Below are 23,174 nucleotides of genomic sequence, written 5' to 3'. Positions count from 1 at the left end.
TTCCAGTTCTTTTGTGAAGGCATTTCGGGAGGCTGTGTTTAGTAACTCTACTTGTTTAGTAACTCTACTTTGGTAGCACTGTCTTCAATAGTATCTCCACTGCTGTCGCACAGAGAAGGCATTGATTGTTTCTTGCCGCTAACATACTTCACATACGACCAGAATCTCTTTGGATTTTCTGCCAGGTTTCGAGACAAAGTTTCGTTGAGGAAAGCGTTATAAGCATCTTGCATTTAAGTCCGCACTAAATTTCGAGCTTCTGTAAGAGATCACCAATCTTGGGGATTTTGAGTCTGTTTAAATTTGGCATGTTTGTTTCATTGTTCCTGCAAAAGTTTTCTAATCCATTTTGTGTACCAAGGAGGGTCAGCTCCATCGTTTGTTAATTTATTTGGTATAAATCTCTCAATTGCTGCCGATACTATTTCTTTGAATTCAAGCCACATCTGGTCTACACTTACATTTTTAATTTGTAATGAGTGGAGATTGTCTCGCAGGAAGGCGTCAAGTGAATTTTTATCTGCTTTTTGGAATAGGTATATTTTTCGCTTATTTTTGAAGGATTTGGGGATTACAATATTCAATCTCGATACAACAACCCTGTGTTCACTAATCCCCGTATCGGTTTTGATGCTCATTATTAACGCAGGATTATTTGTTGCTAAGAGGTCTAGAGTGTTTTCACAACTGTTTACTATTTGCATGGGCTTATGTACTAACTGCTCGAAATAATTTTCAGAGAATGCGTTTAGCACAATTTCGCATAATATTTTATGCATACCTCCAGAATTAAACATGTCAACATATCGAGGGTAAAATAAAGTCTCCACCAACTATTATTGCACGAGTTTGGTACATGCTTGAAATCAAACTCAAGTTTTCTTTGAACCTTTCAGCAACTGTATCATCTGAATTGGGAGGTCGGTAAAAGGATCCTATTATTATTTTACTCTGGTTGCCAACAATAACCTCTGCCCATACTAACCCACAGCAAGTACCTACTTCAATTTCGCGACAAGTTGAACAACTACTAACAGCAACAAACACGCCACCGCCAACCATGTTTAGCCTATGCTTTCGGAAGACCATTAGATTCTTCGCAAAAATTTGGATGAGCTTATCTCCGGACTTAGCCAGTTTTCAGTGCCTATAACGATTTGAGCGTCAGTGCTTTCTATTAGTGCTTGGAGCTCTGGTACTTTCCCAACAATAGATCTGAGTTGTCCTGCAAGTCTGTCAAGACCTTTACAGATATAGAATGGCAACAATTTTTCAAAAGAACTGTCCACAAGCTTCATTACAACAAAAATGTTATCCACCACAGGATGTGGTATGTTACTATGCTTACTGTTGTTGACAGATGACCAGGTGGACTGGCCACATGAGGTCTCTTAAGAATTGAGACGTTAGTACTGCCCAGTGCCCCACCCAAACCACTGGGAGTAGAAACATGAGATTTAGGCGTAATGGTGTTCCCATAAGCAGTTAGGGAAGAAAATCCACCCAGACAGAGAGGGAAAGCCTTATACAACTGAGGTGTGGCAGGTTCCCCAGAGGTTGCCGGCAATCACTGTTCCACCTCAACCGCCATGCATCTCATCAGCACACCACACACATTGAGACTGAGGGTTGTTTGTTTGTTATTACAGAGATTTGTACCATCCTCAAGATTCAGGTGGTCAAGCCAAGATCCCCATTCCCTGTGACATGCCATGTTTCACTGCCACGCCACACGTGGTTGCTGAAGCATTCCCAGAGGTTATCGTGACAGAGCGCTGGCAACGCATACCAGTTCAGAGCTCAGGAACCCCAGGGTCGCCAAGCCCGTTGCCAGCAAATGAATGCTGAGCCCCTGAGAGCATTAATAAATCACTTATTTCACTTAAACTGTGATTTCAACAGTCATGCTGCAATAACATCATGTGTCTTCAACAGAGAGCCAATTCAGGAAAGAAATTACATCAAGTCATATGGTCAAAGACGTTGATATACAGACAGAAACACTCAGATAATGTTGAGCTACATAGCCTATCATTTGAATGCTTTGCAATACACCCCTAAATTGATTTAAACAATATTTCTGTATACAAAAGTGAAGTGGTGAATATTATTACAAAACCAGGCTCCCGACGGAAATTCAAGGTCTTTTCTCAATTTCATCAAATTTGAGGCTTTTTCTCAGTTTTTAAGGTTTCATGGTTTGGTTGCCTCCCTTCCTTGTTGTATGTGATGTATTTTGCCAACTCTTCATAAATGCTACGTAACAAGTTTTGTAAGTGCTCCCGATGTTTTCTACTGTATTTCTGTTTTTATACATGATAACGAGGGAAAATCAAGTGCACTCTCACACATTTTATAGTTGAAAATTAATTTTATCCTCTACATTTCATTCTATTTTTAGTGTGTTTCTTGTCTTATTAATCTATTTTAGAAATGCATCATAACACTGTGTAATTACTTTTTACTCTTTTCTCAATAGCATTTTTACGCAACTATGTTCACCATATTGTTGTTGTGGTCTTCAGTCCTGACTGGTTTGATGCAGCTCTCCATGAAACACTATCCTGGGCAAGCTGCTTCATCTCCCAGTACCTACTGCAACCTACATCCTTCTGAATCTGCTTGGTTTATTCATCTCTTGGTCTCCCTCTACGATTTTTACCCTCCACGCTGCCCTCCAATACTAAATTGGTGATCCCTTGATGCCTCAGAACATGTCCTACCAACCGATCCCTTCTTCTAGTCAAGTTGTGCCACAAACTTCTCTTCTCCGTTCACCATATTAGGACTTGATAAAAACATGTATCCTGCATTTACAAGGTAGTGTCTTGTAATGTATTGCTCAACACTGTTGTGCTGTAGTGCTGCCTGCATCATTTTGGAGCATTTTGGGTTTTCTATGTTTCTTCATCAGTTGCAACATATATGCAAACAAAAGATGACTGTTGCCATGTTCTGTATGAGTACTTAAGTCAGTGTGAGAACTTTTGAACAGATAACAGATGCATTTTTATGCTAGTCTGTTCAACGTACATTTTCCTATCCTGTCCCCCAGTACCTTATGACTACATCGTCACACAAGAAGCTGTATGTTATGAACAGATGTGAAAAGATGTGAAAAGATGTTATGATATGAAGCTTACAGTTGTTATCACAGGAATGTGCTATCACTGGTAAGTGCACAGGCAGTCTGACTTGTGAATATATTTTTACACCAACAGCCTTATTTCTCATGCACACAGTGTGTTACAGTGTTGACTTAATTAATGTGAAGAATGTTAACATTGGTATTCAGTTCACATAATTTACATCACTTCAAGAAGTACAGAGCTTCACACTCATTTAATGTTAATGTATTTCTACAGCGAAATGGCTTAGTTTTGACTATGACATTTATATATATGTCAGAGGATTTTAAAGTCCGACACATGCTGAAGCAAAACTTAAGTAATATATTATTTTCACCATTGTTGTACTGTACTACTGCCTATGTGACATGTTTATGCAGTCCTGTACATAGAGGATCATTGCAAAAGTCATGGCAACTATTTTTTGTCTCAAAAATGGTAACAAATTAAAAAATTATGAACAATTCAAATGGAATGTTAGTTCATAAGTAAACAGTACATGTACAGAGATGGATGAATGCACACACAGCCACAAAGATAAAGAACAAGAAAAAAGACGAAAAACGGTTGTCACTCTAAATGTGTTTTACTGTCAACTGCAATACACAATAGTACATTACAGACTACACGCAATCCGTGGTATCAGGAGCCTCACCAAGAATCCAGAGTAAAGTGACACTAGATGGCAGTCCTTTCCAGGAAAACGAAGTGTGAAGAGAGACCACAATGTAAGTTGAGCAGCCATTCAGGTGCTAATCCCCCGTACTACTGTCACTCTTTCCTACAACGACATCTATGGTGAGCTATTCGGGAGGAATGTCCTGAACATCTAAACAATGTATTAATTCTTCAGGACAACGCGAGAGCCCATACGGCAGCATGTGTGCAGAATCTGCTCATGCGATGGTGACGGAAGTACTGGACCATCCACCACATTCACCAGACTTTTCACCTTGTGATTACAGCCTCATAGCAGAACTGAAAGAGCCACTGTGTGGAACATGATATCAAACACGTAAAGACACTGCCACAGCAGTGACGCGCGAGATTTGATGACTCGCTCATGGTGAAGCCATGGATATTCGGCACCTTCCAGTGTTGGCAGTGTGTGATGGATTCGTTGGGAGATTATTTCAAGGGACTCAAATGATGATGTTTGGTTTGTGGGGCACTCAACTGTGTGGGTGCTAATGACCGCACATAGTCCCAATTTCTACACAGTCCAATCTAGCCAATGTCACAAATGACGGATGATGATGAAATGATAAGGACAACACAAACACCCTGTCCCCGGGCAGACAAAATCCCAATCCCGGCAGAGAATCGAACTTGGGACCCCGTGTTCCAGAGGTAGCAACATGAGCCACTAGACCACGAGCTGCGGACTCGAGGGACTCAAAGATGTCACAGGTCTGTGTTCCTGCCATGTACTATGGTGTAGTGTTGCAAATGACAGCACAAACGTCTGAAACAACAAAATTTGTTTCGTCTTTTTCTCATGCATTATCTTTATAACAGTGTGTATGTTTATTCACCTCCCTAAATGTAATGTTTACATATGAACGAACCTACCATTTGCATAGTTCAGAATTTAATTTCATACCACTTTTGAGACAAAAATTTGTTGCTATTACTTTTGCAATGACCCTCTTACACTCTGTGCTTCATTTTTATATTCTTTTAACTTTTGCAGCACTACTTGAAAATGACCCAAAAGCTGAAACTCCAATTATGTAATAAATAATTCTCACAGTCAATGGCAAATATGATGTCATTTAAAAAAAATTCATAACAATGCTTCATGAAAATTCTCAACTGTGTTTCATGAAAAGAGCATTGCCTTCTGTCCAGGAATTCCTATGTGAGTTCATGAAGCATGTCTGTAATACTTGTGTGTGGACTGAACCTACTGGTAACAAATATAGCAGCAAGCCTGTGAACTGCTTCAATATATTCTTTTATTTCAACCTGGTGGGAGTCCCTGACACTCAACAATTTGTCACATTAGTGTGCTGTACATGGCATCCTTCATAGGTAAGCTAAATTTTCCATATTTCTCCCAATAAACCAAAGCTGGCCATTTACTTTCCCTACTACTGACCTTAGGTGCTCATTCCATTTCATACTGCTTCACAATGTCATGCCCCGATATTTAATTGAGGTGACTGTGTCAAGCAGCATCCCACTACTACTGCATTCAACCATTGCAGGAGTGTTTTATCTACTCACTTGCATTAACTTACATTTTTCTACATTTACAGCAAGCTGTCATTCTCACTCCAAACAAATTCTGTATAAGTCACCCTGCGGCTCCCAATAGTCACTCAATGACACCTGTACACTACAGCATTGCTGTCCACCCTATCCGTTAAGCTCATTTATGTATGTAGAGAACAAACTTCACAGTTGAAGTTAAAATTTAAACACCTGTGGCTGTCTCTTTTGCATTTAATTTATTTACACAGCCAGTTTTGGTGTTCCAATTACACCACCTTCAGGTCCCTGCATAAAAAACAACAATGACAACATACTCAAGATAATATACATACTAATAAAAGAAAGGTAAAAAATTGAGATATTAATAATATCCAAGGGAATTGACAGTAAATATTTGCCAACAGCCAAACTGTACAGGATGTTACATCAACGTTAGCAAACCATTCAAAAGGAACTAGATAATAGTTATAAAATTTTACAAATATTAACTGGAAAAATAGAACACCATACAACAGTAAAAACTAATCTCTGTATGGGAAGTCAGAAACATATCAACCTCAGATACCTGAGGTATGTCATATTTAATAAATAAAAAACTAAAATGTAAAATAAACATAACACATTTTGTCTGTACCAGATTCTCTAACAATAGGTGACACCATCATCTGACCTGTTGCTTGCAAGGACTACTTCTCATATAGACGCACATTTTGTTCATTTTCTTGCTTTCTGATTTCATTCAACATATGCTTTCACATGTTTACCATCCTGCACAGATATTCATGTGCACTTTTTTACAGTTACTTCAGGGATCTGCACTTTACCATTCACCCATGTACCCATAGATTATCCACTTATTGATCTATTTTGGTTGTGCCTAACCCTCATATTACATATTGATACTGTTTTCTGCAAAGCAGTAACTTGTTACAGTGTGTTATATTAGTTTTACATTTTAGTTTTTTATTAAGTGTGAGACACCTTAGATATCTGAGGCTTACATTACTGACCTTCAATACATAGATTAGTTTTACTGTTGTGTGACTTTATATTTCTCAGTTAATATTCATAAAATTTTATAGATATTCTCTTTTTACTGTGAATGATTCACAAACATTGATGTTAACACACTGTATGCCCCCATGAACCATGGACCTTGCCGTTGGTGGGGAGGCTTGCGTGCCTCAGCGATATGGATGGCCGTACCGTAGGTGCAACGACAACGGAGGGGTATCTGTTGAGAGGCCAGACAAACGTGTGGTTCCTGAAGAGGGGTAGCAGCCTTTTCAGTAGTTGCAGGGGCAACAGTCTGGATGATTGACTGACCTGGCCTTGCAACATTAACCAAAACGGCCTTGCTGTGCTGGTACTGAAAACGGCTGAAAGCAAGGGGAAACTACAGCCGTAATTTTTCCCGAGGGCATGTAGCTTTACTGTATGGATAAATGATGATGGCGTCCTCTTGGATAAAATATTTCAGAGGTAAAATAGTCCCCCATTCGGATCTCCGGGCGAGGACTACTCAAGAGGACGTCGTTATCAGGAAAAGAAAACTGGCGTTCTACGGATCGGAGCGTGGAATGTCAGATCCCTTAACCGGGCAGGTAGGTTAGAAAATTTAAAAAGGGAAATGGATAGGTTAAGTTAGATATAGTGGGAATTAGTGAAGTTCGGTGGCAGGAGGAACAAGACTTTTGGTCAGGTGAATATAGGGTTATAAACACAAAATCAAATAGGGGTAATGCAGGAGTAGGTTTAATAATGATAAAAAAAAAAAATAGGAGTGCGCCTAAGCTACTACAAACAGCATAGTGAACGCATTATTGTGGCCAAGATAGACACGAAGCCCACTCCCACTACAGTAGTACAAGTTTATATACCTAGCTCTGCAGATGGTGATGAAATTGAAGAAATGTATGAGGAGATAAAATAAATTATTCAGGTAGTGAAGGGAGACGAAAATTTAATAGTCATGGGTGACTGGAATTCGAGAGTAGGAAAAGGGAGAGAAGGAAACATAGTAGGTGAATATGGATTGGGGCTAAGAAATGAAAGAGGAAGCTGCCTGGTAGAGTTTTGCACAGAGCATAACTTAATCATAGCTAACACTTGGTTCAAGAATCATGAAAGAAGGTTGTATACATGGAAGAATCCTGGAGATACTAGAAGGTATCAGATAGATTATATAATGGTAAGACAGAGATTTAGGAACCAGATTTTAAATTGTAAGACATTTCCAGGGGCAGATGTGGAGATTCTGACCACAATCTATTGGTTATGAACTGTAGATTAAAACTGAAGAAACTGCAAAAAGGTGGGAATTTAAGGAGATGGGACCTGGATAAGCTGAAAGAACCAGAGGTTGTACAGAGTTTCAGGGACAGCATAAGGGAACAATTGACAGGAATGGGGGAAAAAAGTACAGTAGAAGAAGAATGGGTAGCTCTGACGGATGAAGTAGTGAAGGCAGCAGAGGATCAAGTAGGTAAAAAGACAAGGGCTAGTAGAACTCCTTGGGTAACAGAAGAAATATTGAACTTAATTGATGAAAGGAGAAAATATAAAAATGCAGTAAATGAAGCAGGCAAAATGGAATACAGACGTCTCAAAAATGAGATCGACAGAAAGTGCAAAATGGCTAAGCAGGGATGGCTAGAGGACAAATGTAAGGATGTAGAGGCTTATCTCACTAGGGGTAAGATAGATACTGCCTACAGGAAAATTAAAGAGACCTTTGGAGATAAGAGAACCACTTGTATGAATATCAAGAGCTCAGATGGAAACCCAGTTCTAAGCAAAGAAGGGAAAGCAGAAAGGTGGACGGAGTATACAGAGGGTCTATACAAGGGTGATGTACTTCAGGACAATATTATGGAAATGGAAGAGGATGTAGATGAAGATAAAATGGGAGATACGATACTGCGTGAAGAGTGACAGAGCACTGAAAGACCTGAGTCGAAACAAGGCCCCGGGAGTAGACAACATTCCATTAGAACTACTGACGGCCTTGGGAGAGCCAGTCCTGACAAAACTCTACCATCTGGTGAGCAAGATATTTGAGACAGGCGAAATACCCTCAGACTTCAAGAAGAATATAATAATTCCAATCCCAAAGAAAGCAGGTGTTGACAGATGCGAATATTACCGAACTATCAGTTTAATAAGTCACAGCTGCAAAATACTAACGCAAATTCTTTACAGACGAATGGAAAAACTGGTAGAAGCCGACCTCGGGGAAGATCAGTTTGGATTCCATAGAAATGTTGGAACACGCGAGGCAATACTGACCTTAAGACTTATCTTAGAAGAAAGATTAAGGAAAGGCAAATCTACATTTCTAGCATTTGTAGACTTAGAGAAAGATTTTGACAATGTTGACTGGAATACTCTCTTTCAAATTCTAAAGGTGGCAGGGGTAAAATACAGGGAGTGAAAGGCTATTTACAATTTGTACAGGAACCAGATGGCAGTTATAAGAGTCGAGGGGCATGAAAGGGAAGCAGTGGTTAGGAAAGGAGTGAGACAGGGTTGTAGCCTCTCCCCGATGTTATTCAATCTGTATATTGAGCAAGCAGTAAAGGAAACAAATGAAACATTCGGAGTAGGCATTAAAATCCATGGAGAAGAAATAAAAACTTTGAGGTTCGCCGATGACATTGTAATTCTATCAGAGACAGTAAACAACTTGGAAGAGCAGTTGAAAGGAATGGACAATGTCTTGAAAGGAGGATATAAGATGAACATCAACAAAAGCAAAACGTGGATAATGGAATGCGGTCGAATTAAGTCGGGTGATGCTGAGGGAATTAGATTAGGAAATGAGAGGCTTGAAGTAGTAAATGAGTTTTGCTATTTGGGGAGCAAAATAACTCACAATGGTTGAAGTAGAGAGGATATAAAATGTAGACTGGGAATGGCAAGGAAAGCGTTTCTAAAGAAGAGAAATTTGTTAACATCGAGTATGGATTTAAGTGTCAGGAAGTCGTTTCTGAAAGTATTTGTATGGAGTGTAGCCATGTATGGAAGTGAAACATGGACGATAAATAGTTTGGACAAGAAGAGAATAGAAGCTTTCGAAATGTGGTGCTACAGAAGAATGCTGAAGATTAGATGGGTAGATCACATAACTAATGATGAGGTATTGAATAGAATTGGGGAGAAGAGGAGTATGTGGCACAACTTGACAAAAAGAAGGGACCGGTTAGTATGACACGTTCTGAGGCATCAAGGGATCACAAATTTAGCATTGGAGGGCAGCGTGGAGGGTAAAAATCATAGAGGGAGACCAAGAGATGAATACACTAAGCAGAGTCAGAAGGATGTGGGTTGCAGTAAGTACTGGAAGATGAAGAAGCTTGCACAGGATAGGGTAGCATGGAGAGCTGCATCAAACCAGTCTCAGGTCTGAAGAGCACCACCACCACAACAACAACAACAACAACAACAACAACAACATGCTTTGGCTGCTGCCAAATATTTATACTAAATTCCCTTGGATATTACTTATCAATTTTCATACTGTCCTTTTACTAGCATGTTTATTAACTTGATTACATTGTAAATGGTTTTTTTACACAGGGGCTTAAAGATGATGTAATGGAATAATGAAACTGGTTGCTTATAAATTAAATGAAAAAGAGATGAATGCATGTATTTTAATTTTCATATCATTTTGAACAGCTGAAGTCCTTGTAACCATCTATTACATACATGGACATACTGAAAGGATATTGCCAAAACATGCATTGTGGAAGAATGTAGGGGACAATGTGAGAAGGGGGTATAACAAGGATAGCTAAATGTGTGTCTAGGCCTGTAAAAATAACTGATTTAGAGCAGAGAGAAACATGAAGGATTAGTAGTAGTAGTAGTAGTAGTAGTAGGAGGAGGAGGAGGAGATTAGTGTTTAACATACCATCAACAACGAGGTCATTAGATATGAAGCATAAGCGGAAATACGGAAGCGTCCGATCCCGCCCATCTGCTTTGACCCATGACGTCACAAATATGGCGGAAACAACCATAAACCACGATTCCATTACGGTGCATACAAAGTCGTTACATACCCATTATGAGGACGAAAATACATCAAAAAACAAACACACACTTTCCACAAAAAGCCTAATGACACTAATGGGACAAGCGCAGGAAATGGGGTGTTTTTGGGTGGGGGCCAACTAAATATAAACAAATGTAGACACCCACCCCCATACAAAACCATACAAAATGACGAAAAAATCCGTCACAAAACCCCCCAAATACACAATATCATCTGGAATCGGACACTTCCCTTGACCTATATAGCTCAATAGCAGCTCCCGATCCCATAAATTACGATCAAACACTTCCCTTGGCCTATATAGCTCAAAAACATCCTGATACTAATACCAACATACACAGCCACACATAGGGATCAAACACTTCCCTTGATCTGCGCACTGTTAATTTTACCCGTTATATCCATTCCTGAACAAAAACAACAACTGATTAATTTTACTAAAATTACCACACGATGCACAGCGAACAACACTAAATTAACCTTCACACAAAATCGTTAACTCACTGAAAAGAATTCCACTACAAACACAGCCGACACTCGAACAATTCTGGATAATGAGCAAAAGCAAACTGAGCCCATCACACCACACAAACGAAAACCCTGGACATACCACCAGAGAGCACAACAAACCACAACACGATGACATCTACAAACATGCCACACTCACAAACCAAACTCCATGCCGTAATGATGTCACACACGACAACACCCTTACGTCACAGGTTAAAGCTGACGCGTGGGATCGGACGCTTCGGTAGACCCGCATAAGCTCAGATTAGGGAAGGAAATCAGCCATTCCCTTTATCACCATCCCGACATTTGATTGAAACGATTTAGGAAAGTCATGAAAAACCTAAATCAGGACAGGCGGATGTGGTTTTGAGATTTCATCTTCCCGAATGCGTGTACAGTGTGTTAACCACAGCACCATCTCGCTCAGTATAAGTCAGTGTAAGTACGAAGGTGGGGAGGGATTAAAGGGGAGATGAAATAGCAGTGGGGCCAGAAATAGGGAATAAGGAGGAAGGCAGGCATAGCTTTAGCACAGACCACAAGGACTGCTGGAAAGACTGTGGAGGATCTAGGAAGCACACATACAGATAATTAGCAAAAATACCTTGCTTCTCACCAAAAGGGGATATATGAGGTCATTAACCATCATGTGGAGTCTTTGAACACCACTACTACTCCATTCTCACCAAAAACTTACTATTAAGCACCAATGCCTTCACCATCTTTGTTAGTCCATGATTTTGTTGACACATACCTGTCTACGAACCACATCCTATCAGCCACCTGCATGCACTGAATTAATAAAACAGTATTACATTACATAATTTTATTAATTCAATATTACCACTTGCCTACCGTATTTCACATAATGACTTTCATACTAACAAACTTTTCTCATGGCAACAGATTTGCTTCCCTCTATCATGCAAGTTCTATGCTAAAATATTTCATATCCGCACACTTCTTAACTCTCTTGCACTGTTATATATCTCTTGATCAAGATTGCAACATAACTACCATGTCTAAGTCTGCATGCCCTATCCCTGTAATTGGTCTTTGCCATTATAATTACAGTTGCAATGAGCAATGTGAGTAAACCCAGGACCAGTCATACAAACTGCATTGCAGCAAATGTGGGCAAAAAGAAAGTATCACACAGCTGCTGCTTACAGTTTGTTGTACACAGCATTGCAGCAATATAAGCCTTGAACATTAACACATACTGCAAATTTACCTCTAACACTAATGCACACCAATTTTGCCTGTGGCCAGTCACTAGTGCTTCAGCTTTACAATACTGATTTGGTTACATTAGGAACTAATACGATACATAATGTAACACAAGATGCCCTCCAATTCTTGATAAAAGAAGTGACAAAACTGTTTTCACTTTCAAACTATTGTTCGGTATTCAGTTAAGAATAAATGACAGCTGTGTCCCTTTTATGTGACACCAAGTTAAAATCTTTAGCCATGACTTCTTTATTCAATTACAGAAATATACAAGGTAAATTCCATATGAAAGCAATCTTCAGCACAAGCAATTTTCCAGAAGTAATCATGCTGCCTCCAACCCAAAATCCTAAACACAATCATACACAAAGAGCTGTGTTTTGTCTTACAGCAGCCCTAACATGTTAAGAATTCTGCGGTACCTACACTACTGCAAAGTCAAAATAATGCTTCCTATTACTATATGGTACCTAATATACGACGGCAGGGATTTGCATAAAACTTAATGCTGCTGCAGTCTATGGCAGTATTTAAATCATGTATGATTCAAAATATTGTATACAATGTGAAATGCAGCCTAAAATCCTGTCTAAGCAGGCCCAATTACATAGCTGCTCCAAACTGATTTTCTCAAAGCAAATGGTAGCTGACAAAACCAAATTTCAGCATAATTCCACTTGCTGCATGTGTAACTAACTAGTTTGAGGAAAACTAAGTAAATGCTGAAACAAATTACTCAACATGAGATTAACAAGTGAACTTCACACAATGTAGTTATCTGTTAACATACACGCAACAAAGTTCTATAAGGCTCTCTCACTGCAGTTATTTCTAGCCATAGCTACAACAAAACTTTGTTAAAAAAAATGTAATATGTCAAATAAGTGAAACCACGAGCTGATATCTAGAAAAGGTGTAGTTTACCATACCTAGGTTGGTACTGTATCAGTTTCACATTGCCATTGGAGTATCATTTCACGTATCCAATGAGAAATGAGTCATTGTATTTTGAGCACCAAAACTGAAACCATTTAACAGTCTTTCAGATTATTTATTGCTACATTTGGTCACGATAGACTGCTCTAAATTGTTGCTGTACATCTTCAATACTATTCCTGCTATTTCTTGAGAATGTAGTTCATGATAAAAGATGACAGTTCTTTGTAAATGGGCGTAATCTAATAGATTTTTACTACTGTACTGAACAGTCAACCCAGATTTTATTCAGTGTTTGATGTTCTTGAACAAAGTAGTATGATTACAACTACAAATCAAAATTTGTGAACAATGACCAATATAACCAAAAGCAAAAATAAAGATCAAAGTCCTGGCTTTACAGCCACTCAATTGCTTGAATGCCAGTCAGATGCAATTTTTCGAGGGCATGGGTTAAGGATCCTAGGGTATTGCACCATTTGTACAATGGCTTCTGGCTGAATACCTAAGACCATTTACAAATTTTAGTCTTCTCAAAGACTGGTGGTAGTCTAATTCTAATATGAAACTAAAAAAGGAAATAAGCCAGCATTTAGTGAGAAGTCCACAGAACTTGCATTGTTCTGTTACTATCTCATCAAAGCATGCAGCCTCTTCACTTTGGAAGGGGAGGAGGAGGGGAAGGGGGGGGGGGGGGGTACTTAAACCTTCCTGCATTTCCGAAGTTGTAAATGGTTGGGGATATAGATCCTGTTGCTCATTCCACTTTATGGAGAGAATCTGAAGAAACTGAACAGAGGTTATGTAACTAACATTAATTTGCATTATAATTTTGGATGTATATCACGGTCACAAAATTATTTATGTAACTATGGTAAATATCTTATCAACTTCTTAACTCATAACCACAGTTTTTTTTAAAATACACTGCACATTTAGTGGTTATATTCACATCAGGATTTCAGAAAACTGCTTCAACTCATTCCTGTGTAACAAACTGTACTGCCTCTATCCTAGTGCCTTGCTTAACCACGTGTCGTGCCTGAAGCAATAGAAGAAAAAATGACAATGGAGAAATTGTTGAGCATAAGAATTATTAAGCACTCCACAGTGACAGTCACCACATGCACAGCATAATACATTCTCAGATTATCATGTGACATATAAGATTTAATCTGTCTCGACAAAAAAATGGCTCTGAGCACTATGGGACTTAACATCTATGGTCATCAGTCCCCTAGAACTTAGAACTACTTAAACCTAACTAACCTAAGGACATCACACAACACCCAGTCATCACGAGGCAGAGAAAATCCCTGATCCCGCCGGGAATCGAACCCGGGAACCCGGGCGTGGGAAGTGAGAACGCTACCGCACGACCACGAGCTGCGGACCAATGTCTCGACACCTGGCCACAGATAAACCCGGACATTCGATACCACCCATCAGCGTTGACCATGAAGTCATACCACAATCCAAGATCCAACACACACTATTTCAAAATAGTGACCAATACTCAGAATGTTTCGATGGTGCACAAACGTAAACATGAAGTATAGAATCATACAAATTATTAACAACAGATACTGAAACTAATGGAACAACTGCAGAAAAATGGTTTTGAGTGAGGAGAAACTAACATATAACATAGCAATAGCAAAATCACATTAATAGTGAAATGCACAAAACAGTGACAGTAACAACGTACAGTGAAAAATCAAGAAAGCTACCAAAATGCAGTACTGACGGCTTGAGTTTAGGTATATGGCTTTACTTGAAAGACCAGAATCAATACAGAAATCCTAAAATAAACTCCACTAGAAACCTAGCAAAAAATCACAGAAACTAACAACGCAGTAACAACAAAATCAGTCGACTTGTCCACAGTACCACAACACCAAAACTATCTCATTACTAACACCTACATTGGCGAAATGATTTCCACAATACCCACAACCCACAGTTCAAGGTAATTATTAACAAAAAATCATAAAAAATTGCAGTAATACCACATTATATACACACAATATGCACATTAGCACCAATACCATTCCTACTACAGTAAAAAAATAAAATGATCCTCACCACAAAAAGTCAGCCAACACACAAATCGAGAAACAATATGTCATCAACACACACTCTCAACTATCAAGACTAGAGTTTTACAACTAGGAACCCCTCTGGATAGAACACCATATGTTGTCCCACCAACAATGCCACATACACTGGTCCCTGATCCAAGATGCATCAATGTTGGCCAGTTCCACACCTTTCCAATTAGCTTAACATTTCACATACTCATAATAACTATATAGGGATCAGCTTGTTGTCCACCATCGTGACGTGCAGGGACCTACTTGTGAACTTCGTCGCCACATCCGTAACAAACAAAAAACAAACCATACAATTAAATCTTCAACCATACACAATACCACACACTTAAATCCAAACCTAGTAAAAAAAACTATTTAAAATAATTCACATTTACTGATAAATCAAAACTGCACATTTCTGAATATACACTCAGGATTATCTTCAGATTTAAGTATTTGAGTCAGTAACATCTCTTGTCTATTCAGAACCTCATGTCAGAGTACTCAGTACTACTGAGTGATCAAAACATGCCATGTAATTAAAAATGTGCAACTGAAAATCAACAATGAGACTTCCCTTAAATATCAATACAGTTGCTGATTCTCACAAGTAGAATATGTCAACTATAGTGAAAGTATCTATTGCCAATAACTACCAACATCAAAATAACTCACTAACAAACTGCCACAAGCTCTCCATCATCATCAGCAGCAGCAGCAGCAAAGAAAACCTCTGATAGCATGTCACTTAGTTGATTTCTTGCCTTGTACTGGGATATGTAAACATCACTTTCTACATGCAATGGCATAATTTTTATCATGTGCAAGTATTCAACTTCAGTCAATCTAAAACCTGATATTTCACATGCTATGACGTAACACTGTGAATACAGCGCTAAATAATGTTTCCCATATTTTTAAAGTACACCACTAACAACTACAGATTGTAGCTTACCTTGCAATGTGTCAATCAGTGTGCCTTTTAATTCCCAAATCATTATATTTTTGTCTGCAGATGCTGTTACAATTATTCCAGTAGGCATCTGCACTGCAGCCCATACAGTTGCTTCATGTCCAGTCAGTACAACAGTGGGCTCTTGGAAGTCAAATATATTCCAGAAGGCAGCAGTTTTGTCCCAAGATGCACTAAGAAGTGTGCCTGGAAGTATGCCCGGTTGCAAAGAGCACACTGCAAGAAAGATTTTTATAAAAAAAGGGTCATGCTGCATAGTAAATCAATCACACCTACATTTCACTAAGTATTCTCATGTTTCCACGAGTAGGGTTAAAAAGGATGTGGCACTAAACACTGGGAAGGAGAGGGAAGGGGGGGGGGGGGGGGGACACAGAGGGCAAAGCACAGTGGCTAACACAGGCAAAGCTTGTGAAGTTAGCAGGCCCACACATCTAAATGTTTTAGTTGTTAACTCTCACCAGAGGTCTTCTCACTGTTGTTACAGGAAGTAATTCATATAGCCTAAGTTTCTAGTTGGGTCACAGAACAAAAATGTGAGGGAGGTGCAAACAATGAACGACTCTGCATCAATTGCCAATTGCACTATTTCTGAAAACACGATGGTGATTACATTGGAAATTTGTGGGAACAATACAGATTTCTCTTTGGTAGAAGATGATCTGCCCATACTTCAACTGGCTAATCAAAACACGGAGGAGGAGGAGATTAGTGTTTAACGTCCCTTTGACAACGAGGTTATTAGAGACGGGGCACAAGCTTGGAGTAGGGAAGGATGGGTAAGGAAATCAGTGATGCCCTTTCAAAGAAACCATCCCAGCATTTGCCTGAAGCGGTTTAGAGAAATTGTGGAAAACCTAAATCAGGATGGCCAGACGTGTGTCTGAACCATCGTCCTTCTAAGTCCAATGTGCTAACCACTGCGCCACCTCGCACGGTCTCAAAACATGTACTAAATATAAAAAATTACAATATGTATAGATAGTAAATCCTGCCAAATGTGTAATATAGATTGCTTTCACCTAAACAGAATGGCAACCTAGATGGTAACATTTTTGTCATGAATGAGTGCTAAGTGCAGTGTAGCAGAGGCAACAAAATTACCTGTTGGGAACCTACATGCAAAATTGTGACAGTGGAGTTTCAACACAAAACTCAACGAAGGTCTGCAGTCAACTACATACCAGTCCTAACAGTTCATTTCTCAACAATAGCATGCAGTGATGATTGAGAGCTTGGGTGACATTCTTCTCTGCGATAACATTGCCAATAGTATATGTGGGCACGCACAATCCTATGTATTATTTCTTAGAGGCATTTTTTGTTGATATGCCGTATATCCCATACTACTAAATCAAAATTAAGATTGAGACATCATTTTCAAAATTTCAATTACCACTAACAACAAAAAACACACTAATAATTTAAAGTTATTGTATTCATTAAAAAAGCTATTTCAAACAATTTTTTGATAAAAGCAATGTACACAGTGCAACCTATTGACAATCTGTTTAACAAACACGCACAGCAGCTGTTGCAGTTGCTTAGATTCTGTACATAAGCACAGTTCATCACACAAGTTTGGCCACACATATTGATGTAAGGAATATAGAAGGCAGCATCTACTGACAATCTAAATTTACTCTCATGCACAACAGCAGTTAGAGATGTTTTTACCTTTCTTTCCTTTTTTCTTAAAGCGACCATTGTGTACTGTGTGAAGAAACTGAATTGTATCCGTGTTCTTAATGGAGCACAACATGCAGACCAAAAGGGAGACCACCAGCCTGAGGGCATTCTGCAGCATTGGAATGTGTCATAGGCCACAGAAGAAAACAATGAAATGATCGTATGGCGTTGTTGCCCAGGAGATCCCAATCGGATTCAGCCAAGTGTAAGTCTTATTTCAGTTGACGCCACATTGGGTGACTTGCGTACCAATGATGAGGATGAAGTGATGGTGAGGATGATGTTTGGTTTGTGTGTCGCTCAACTGCGCAGTTATTAGCACCCATACAAATTTCCTATCTAGTCCAATCTCGCCACTTTCATGAATGATGATGATGACAACACACACCCAGTCCCCAAGTGGAGAAAATCTCCAACCCGGCCGGGAATCAATCCTAGGCTCGCTGCATGGGAGGCAAGCATATTACCGCTCAGCCAAGCAGAAGAATTAATACTGGACAAAGTGATGAACAAAGATAACTTCGACTCCAGCAAGATACAGAAGCTCAGTGTAATTGCAGACAGTTCAATTCAGCATATCAAAAGAAAAATGCTATTATCATGTTAATTAGAAATCTTAATGCTAATAAGATATTAATCAATGGTGTAAGATTAGCGGTAACTCAGGAAAGTAAGTCATCACTGCTAAATTAATTGACTTTGATACAACTGTGCTCATACCCACATTAACCTCACATCATCTACACTAACCATGCCTTTCCAAATGATAAAACAATTACCAACAAAAACAGCCTTCACTACGAACATTAATAAAGCACAAGGTCAGATGCTTCATAGGGCAAGAACTCTATTTACCAGAACCTGTTTTTTCTCATTTACAGTTGTCTGTACCTTTATCACAAGTTCACAGATTCCATTTGTGCTGAAGATTCATACAACCAAAAAGTAAACAGAGATCACATTATAACTGCTAACATTGTTTCCAAAGCATGTTTTGTAAAATAAGGAAGTTTGAAAAAATAAAATTAATTTGACACAGGTGAGGCCTGCTTTGTATATGTTTTGCAAGTAATCACACTATATATCAATGTTAGGCAATGAAAATCCCTGAACTTCCATTTTGTTAAATTTTGCAGGAGAAGCAAAAATGGTTTCCTAGAAAATTATACAGAAAACGGTTTCCTAGAAAGTGATACAGAAAGTTGCAGTATGTTTAACTGTATAGTGAAAGCCTAGTTAATCGACAGATTACAGAAATCTGTGTACTTTCAAATCTCTTTGATTATGCAGTTACTGGTTACTGAATTTACAAGGTTTTCACAGACAAATGGATTTACGGAGTTTTCACTCCCTAACATTGATATAATGAAATCAATTCTTTACAATGAGAGGATAATTGTTATTACTGTTCACAATGTAATACTTTTTACGTATAAATATCTGTATTTGCTTATTTCTCCATTACTATATTAACCAATCAGTGACTGATCAGGATAGACTGCAAATTATTCACACCAGCCAACTAGTTCTAGTGAAACTGTTTCGATTAAATACATAAGCTTGTGGGTCTAAATAATACTGGCCCATTCAGACTTGCACATTTCTTTGCATTACTTTTTCTGACAAAATCATGTCCAAGACATTATACATGCACATACATACTCTTTGGTGCACGGGTGATTGGCAAGGGTTCTTTTCGCTATGCTTCAAATGACAAAACAGTAGTCCTGACAGCTGGCCACACTGTTGCTGTCACAGATAGGCTGCACATACAAAAATCACACTATGTGTTTGGTTTTGGTTGATAAAGTAACCACACAAATCCCACTTTAACAGGGCTCTTCTTTCACCATACAGACCATAGGATATCTGGAGACTTCATACATGCATGAATAACAAGCTCAAAATCATATCTCCACTGCACAGTTAACACTCCTTTTGACTCATTCCATTGCAAACACATGCCTGCATTCACAACTGAAAACTGCTGAACACATGCAAACACCAATAAAGCTAACACTGTTAAAGGCAAGTGAAAAACGATGCGAATTATTTGCCAAAAGGCAAGAGCAGCACAACATCTGAAGTTTGCCGTGGATGCACAAGAGGCAACTATTCTGTGCTGCTTCGACTTTAGCAAAGCCTTTGACACTTCAGCATTTTACTTGCCAAACTTAGCAGCCTAAATTTCTCGCCAAGTGCAGTGAAATGGTTTCGCTCACACATGACATCTCACCAGCAATGCGTCAAGTCCAGCATCTTAAAGTCACAGTGAAGGCAGGGAGCATAAGTGACCCCCTTCAGCCCAGAGTTTGGTACTAGATCCTACACTCTTTCCATTGTACATAAATGATGTGTTATCCATTTTGTCCTACTGCAAATACCACATGTATGCTGATGATGTTCAGTTGTATTTAAGTGCAAAAACAATAAACCAGAAGACAGCTATCCAGAATTTCAATACCAGCCCACGTGCAAAAACCCAACCAGTATTGGCTGATCATTCTGGGCTCATTAGCCTGAATTATCGGGAATCCCTACCATCTTTGACCCTAAGTGGGACAAAAACCAACTTCTCTCCTTCAGCAAAGAGTCTAGGAGTAATAATAGATGAAAATCTGAATTGGAATGTGCACGCAACTGAGGTGTGCAAGAAGGCAACAGCATCTCTCCACATCCTACAAACATATAAAAAGCTCTTCCCTCTTGACCAGAAAAGAGCCTTTTACAAACATTTATACCTCCAATTATTGATTACAGCCAAGTGATCCAGCAAGGCCTTTCTCAGGAAAGCTCACAGCATATGGAACTGGTTATGAATGTGTGTTTGTTATATGTGATGTCTGGGTCTTTGATCATATTTCACAATCATATGAACAGCTAGCCTGGGTTTGTGCAGACAAGCACAAAGATTTCCATATCCTCCATCTTCTCTACTGTCTTACCAATGAATACTGTCCCTCATCTCTCTCCTCGACCTTGTCTGAACAACATGGCAGAAACTGCCCTTCCCACTGGAGCAAAATCCTTTAAGTCCTACAGCACTGTTCAGCTACTTTCTGGAAGCCCTCCTCACTGGTATGAACCCCACTCTGCTATAACCTCCCATATCATATTAGAGAACTGAATAACATCCCCAGCTTCTGAAGACAGTTACATATCTACTAAAGCAACCATAAGGATTAACACTGTCCCTGTACGCACTCCTTGCCCTTGTACATCCTTCTTTCCGACCAGATCGTCCTCATTTCCCAATACTCGTAGGTGGTACAATGTCCTTAAACTTTCTTTCCCCTAAACATGCTATATCAGAAAACATCTGCCTTGTACACCTTTTATCTAACATTACCACCACCACTGCTATCACAATTAGTGGCAGCAGATGCAGTAGTACAAGTACTGCCTGCATTAACTTTATAAGTTCTTGACTGCTATTTCAGGAACAAAAATCATTGTAATACTGTATGTCACATTAAAATTCTTATTTCTTAGGAAACACTGACATAAAAAAGGTATTGTATGTTTGAAACCCTGATCCGATGTACGAGAAGGACTGATGGCTCCAAACAGAACAGGTTACTTAATAAATAAGTAAAACTATGTAGCAACAGCTACGCTAAACTGTCAACTCACTATCTGATCACAGCCTTAGGAAACCATACATATCCATCCAAATTGGATCAAAAAGATGGTATCTACTCCATGATACACAATTACACCCAAACCAACATAAACACGATTTTCACCTGCAAAATCAAAATTCAATTAAACAATCTGTGTTTGATTAACTACAGACTGCATTTTCCAGACCAGAAGACACACACACACACACACACACACACACACACACACACACACATAAATACATACAACTTCCTCTTTTTGTCTTTCTCTGAGAAAGACAATCACTATCAAGGCCGCCATTACACAAAATAAATATTTATACCTGAACACAATTACTCTGGAACTTATCTTGTTCACATTGTAAACTGGTATTTCACTCCAACACCCGAGTTCACGCAACATACGAAAGCTTGATCCTAGTCCCAAACAGTTACTTTCTCAATCCAACCACAAAAATTAGGCTCTCTTACAACTCACAGGAAGAATTTATCCGTACTCAGAACTATTGGAAATAACTATCTGCATATGTACGAAATTTCCTGCCGTGAATGCAGCGGTAAATACGAAAAATAAAAACTGAGTTTACCAGTACACTAATAATTGAAAGAGGACTGAAAGAGGAAATATTTTCACTGTTATACCACACAAATATTGCAACTTAAACTCAACATACAACAAATAATATCTGTAGCAATAGTGTATAGTATACTGAACGATTTGATACAAAGTGTTCAACAACGGATCGTTACACAGTGTTTATAAACATACCTGTATCGCTATGGGAAATCAACATAAGTAGGGGAATATTGCCAGATATTTCAAATACACGGATAATTGTGTCATTACTTCCAGTAACCACGAAATCCCTGTCAGATTCATCTGTGACGACACATACAGAACATACGAAGTTGTAATGGTCTTCATACGTTAATCCATACTCAAAACTACGTCTGGTCCTGTGTAACAGGAAAAAAAACACAATATAATTGCATTTATATGTGCATAAACATATTACATATGAAGGGTGTGGCCTTAAGACTTTAATTTTGACTTGTGGTTATAAATATCACATTTCAAGCAATTATATATTCTAGTATCACTTCTAATTTACAAATAAAATCATTTCACACATCCGAACAAAAATATGGACGATAATGTCTACTTTACAATAACTTACTGGTCACATTCCCACAACTTGGCTGTACAATCTCGTGAAGCTGTTATCAAATTTCCAGAGCGCGTCGTGCAAATAGCACGTACGTCTGCTTTATGTCCAGAAATCGTGTAACTCAATTCAAATTTCGTTCTCGGCTGTGTCATCGTTTTAATAGGCTGCTATTTAACGCACTATGTTAAATGCATAAAAGACTACTAAACCGAAACTAAAGTTCAAATTTCCGTCCCGTCACCTACACGATTCGCCACTGTTATGATCTTCAGCGTCTACCGGTGTCTCTGTCAGTGCAAAGAGCTTCATACAGATGCTACACAACACACATTGAGCCGCAACTAAAATTAGTTTGAGGTGAATTGATTGACAGATATGTATATAAATTTTGTATCTTTCATCAATAGTGACGAAATCTTCATGGACGCTGAACATATCACATAAACAGACATAAGGTACATATAATATATGGCATCAAGCCGCCCTCCACAGACACTTAAAACTTGCACATGCATAATATATATCAATGCGCCAGCTACTT

The 23,174-nt window shown here is 38.8% G+C and overlaps 1 protein-coding gene across 1 annotated transcript in view; it reads right to left on the bottom strand.

Moving 5' to 3' along the window:
- The window catches only part of LOC124556512 (phospholipase A-2-activating protein), a 145,151-nt gene extending 122,237 nt beyond the window's left edge, over positions 1-22,914 (bottom strand). The window contains exons 1-3 of the mRNA XM_047130466.1: positions 22,643-22,914; positions 22,234-22,421; positions 16,135-16,368 (exon numbers count right to left, since the gene is read on the bottom strand). Coding sequence (XP_046986422.1) covers positions 16,135-16,368; positions 22,234-22,421; positions 22,643-22,785 — 565 coding nt within the window. The 5' untranslated portion in view covers positions 22,786-22,914. The remainder of the gene's footprint in view (positions 1-16,134; positions 16,369-22,233; positions 22,422-22,642) is intronic.
- Between the last annotated feature and the right edge of the window lie 260 nt (positions 22,915-23,174).

Source organism: Schistocerca americana, chromosome X, assembly GCF_021461395.2.
Source record: "Schistocerca americana isolate TAMUIC-IGC-003095 chromosome X, iqSchAmer2.1, whole genome shotgun sequence".
Classification (NCBI taxonomy): domain Eukaryota; kingdom Metazoa; phylum Arthropoda; class Insecta; order Orthoptera; family Acrididae; genus Schistocerca; species Schistocerca americana.
Note: the sequence above shows the minus strand (reverse complement) of the source record. Positions and strands in the feature narration are given on the sequence as shown.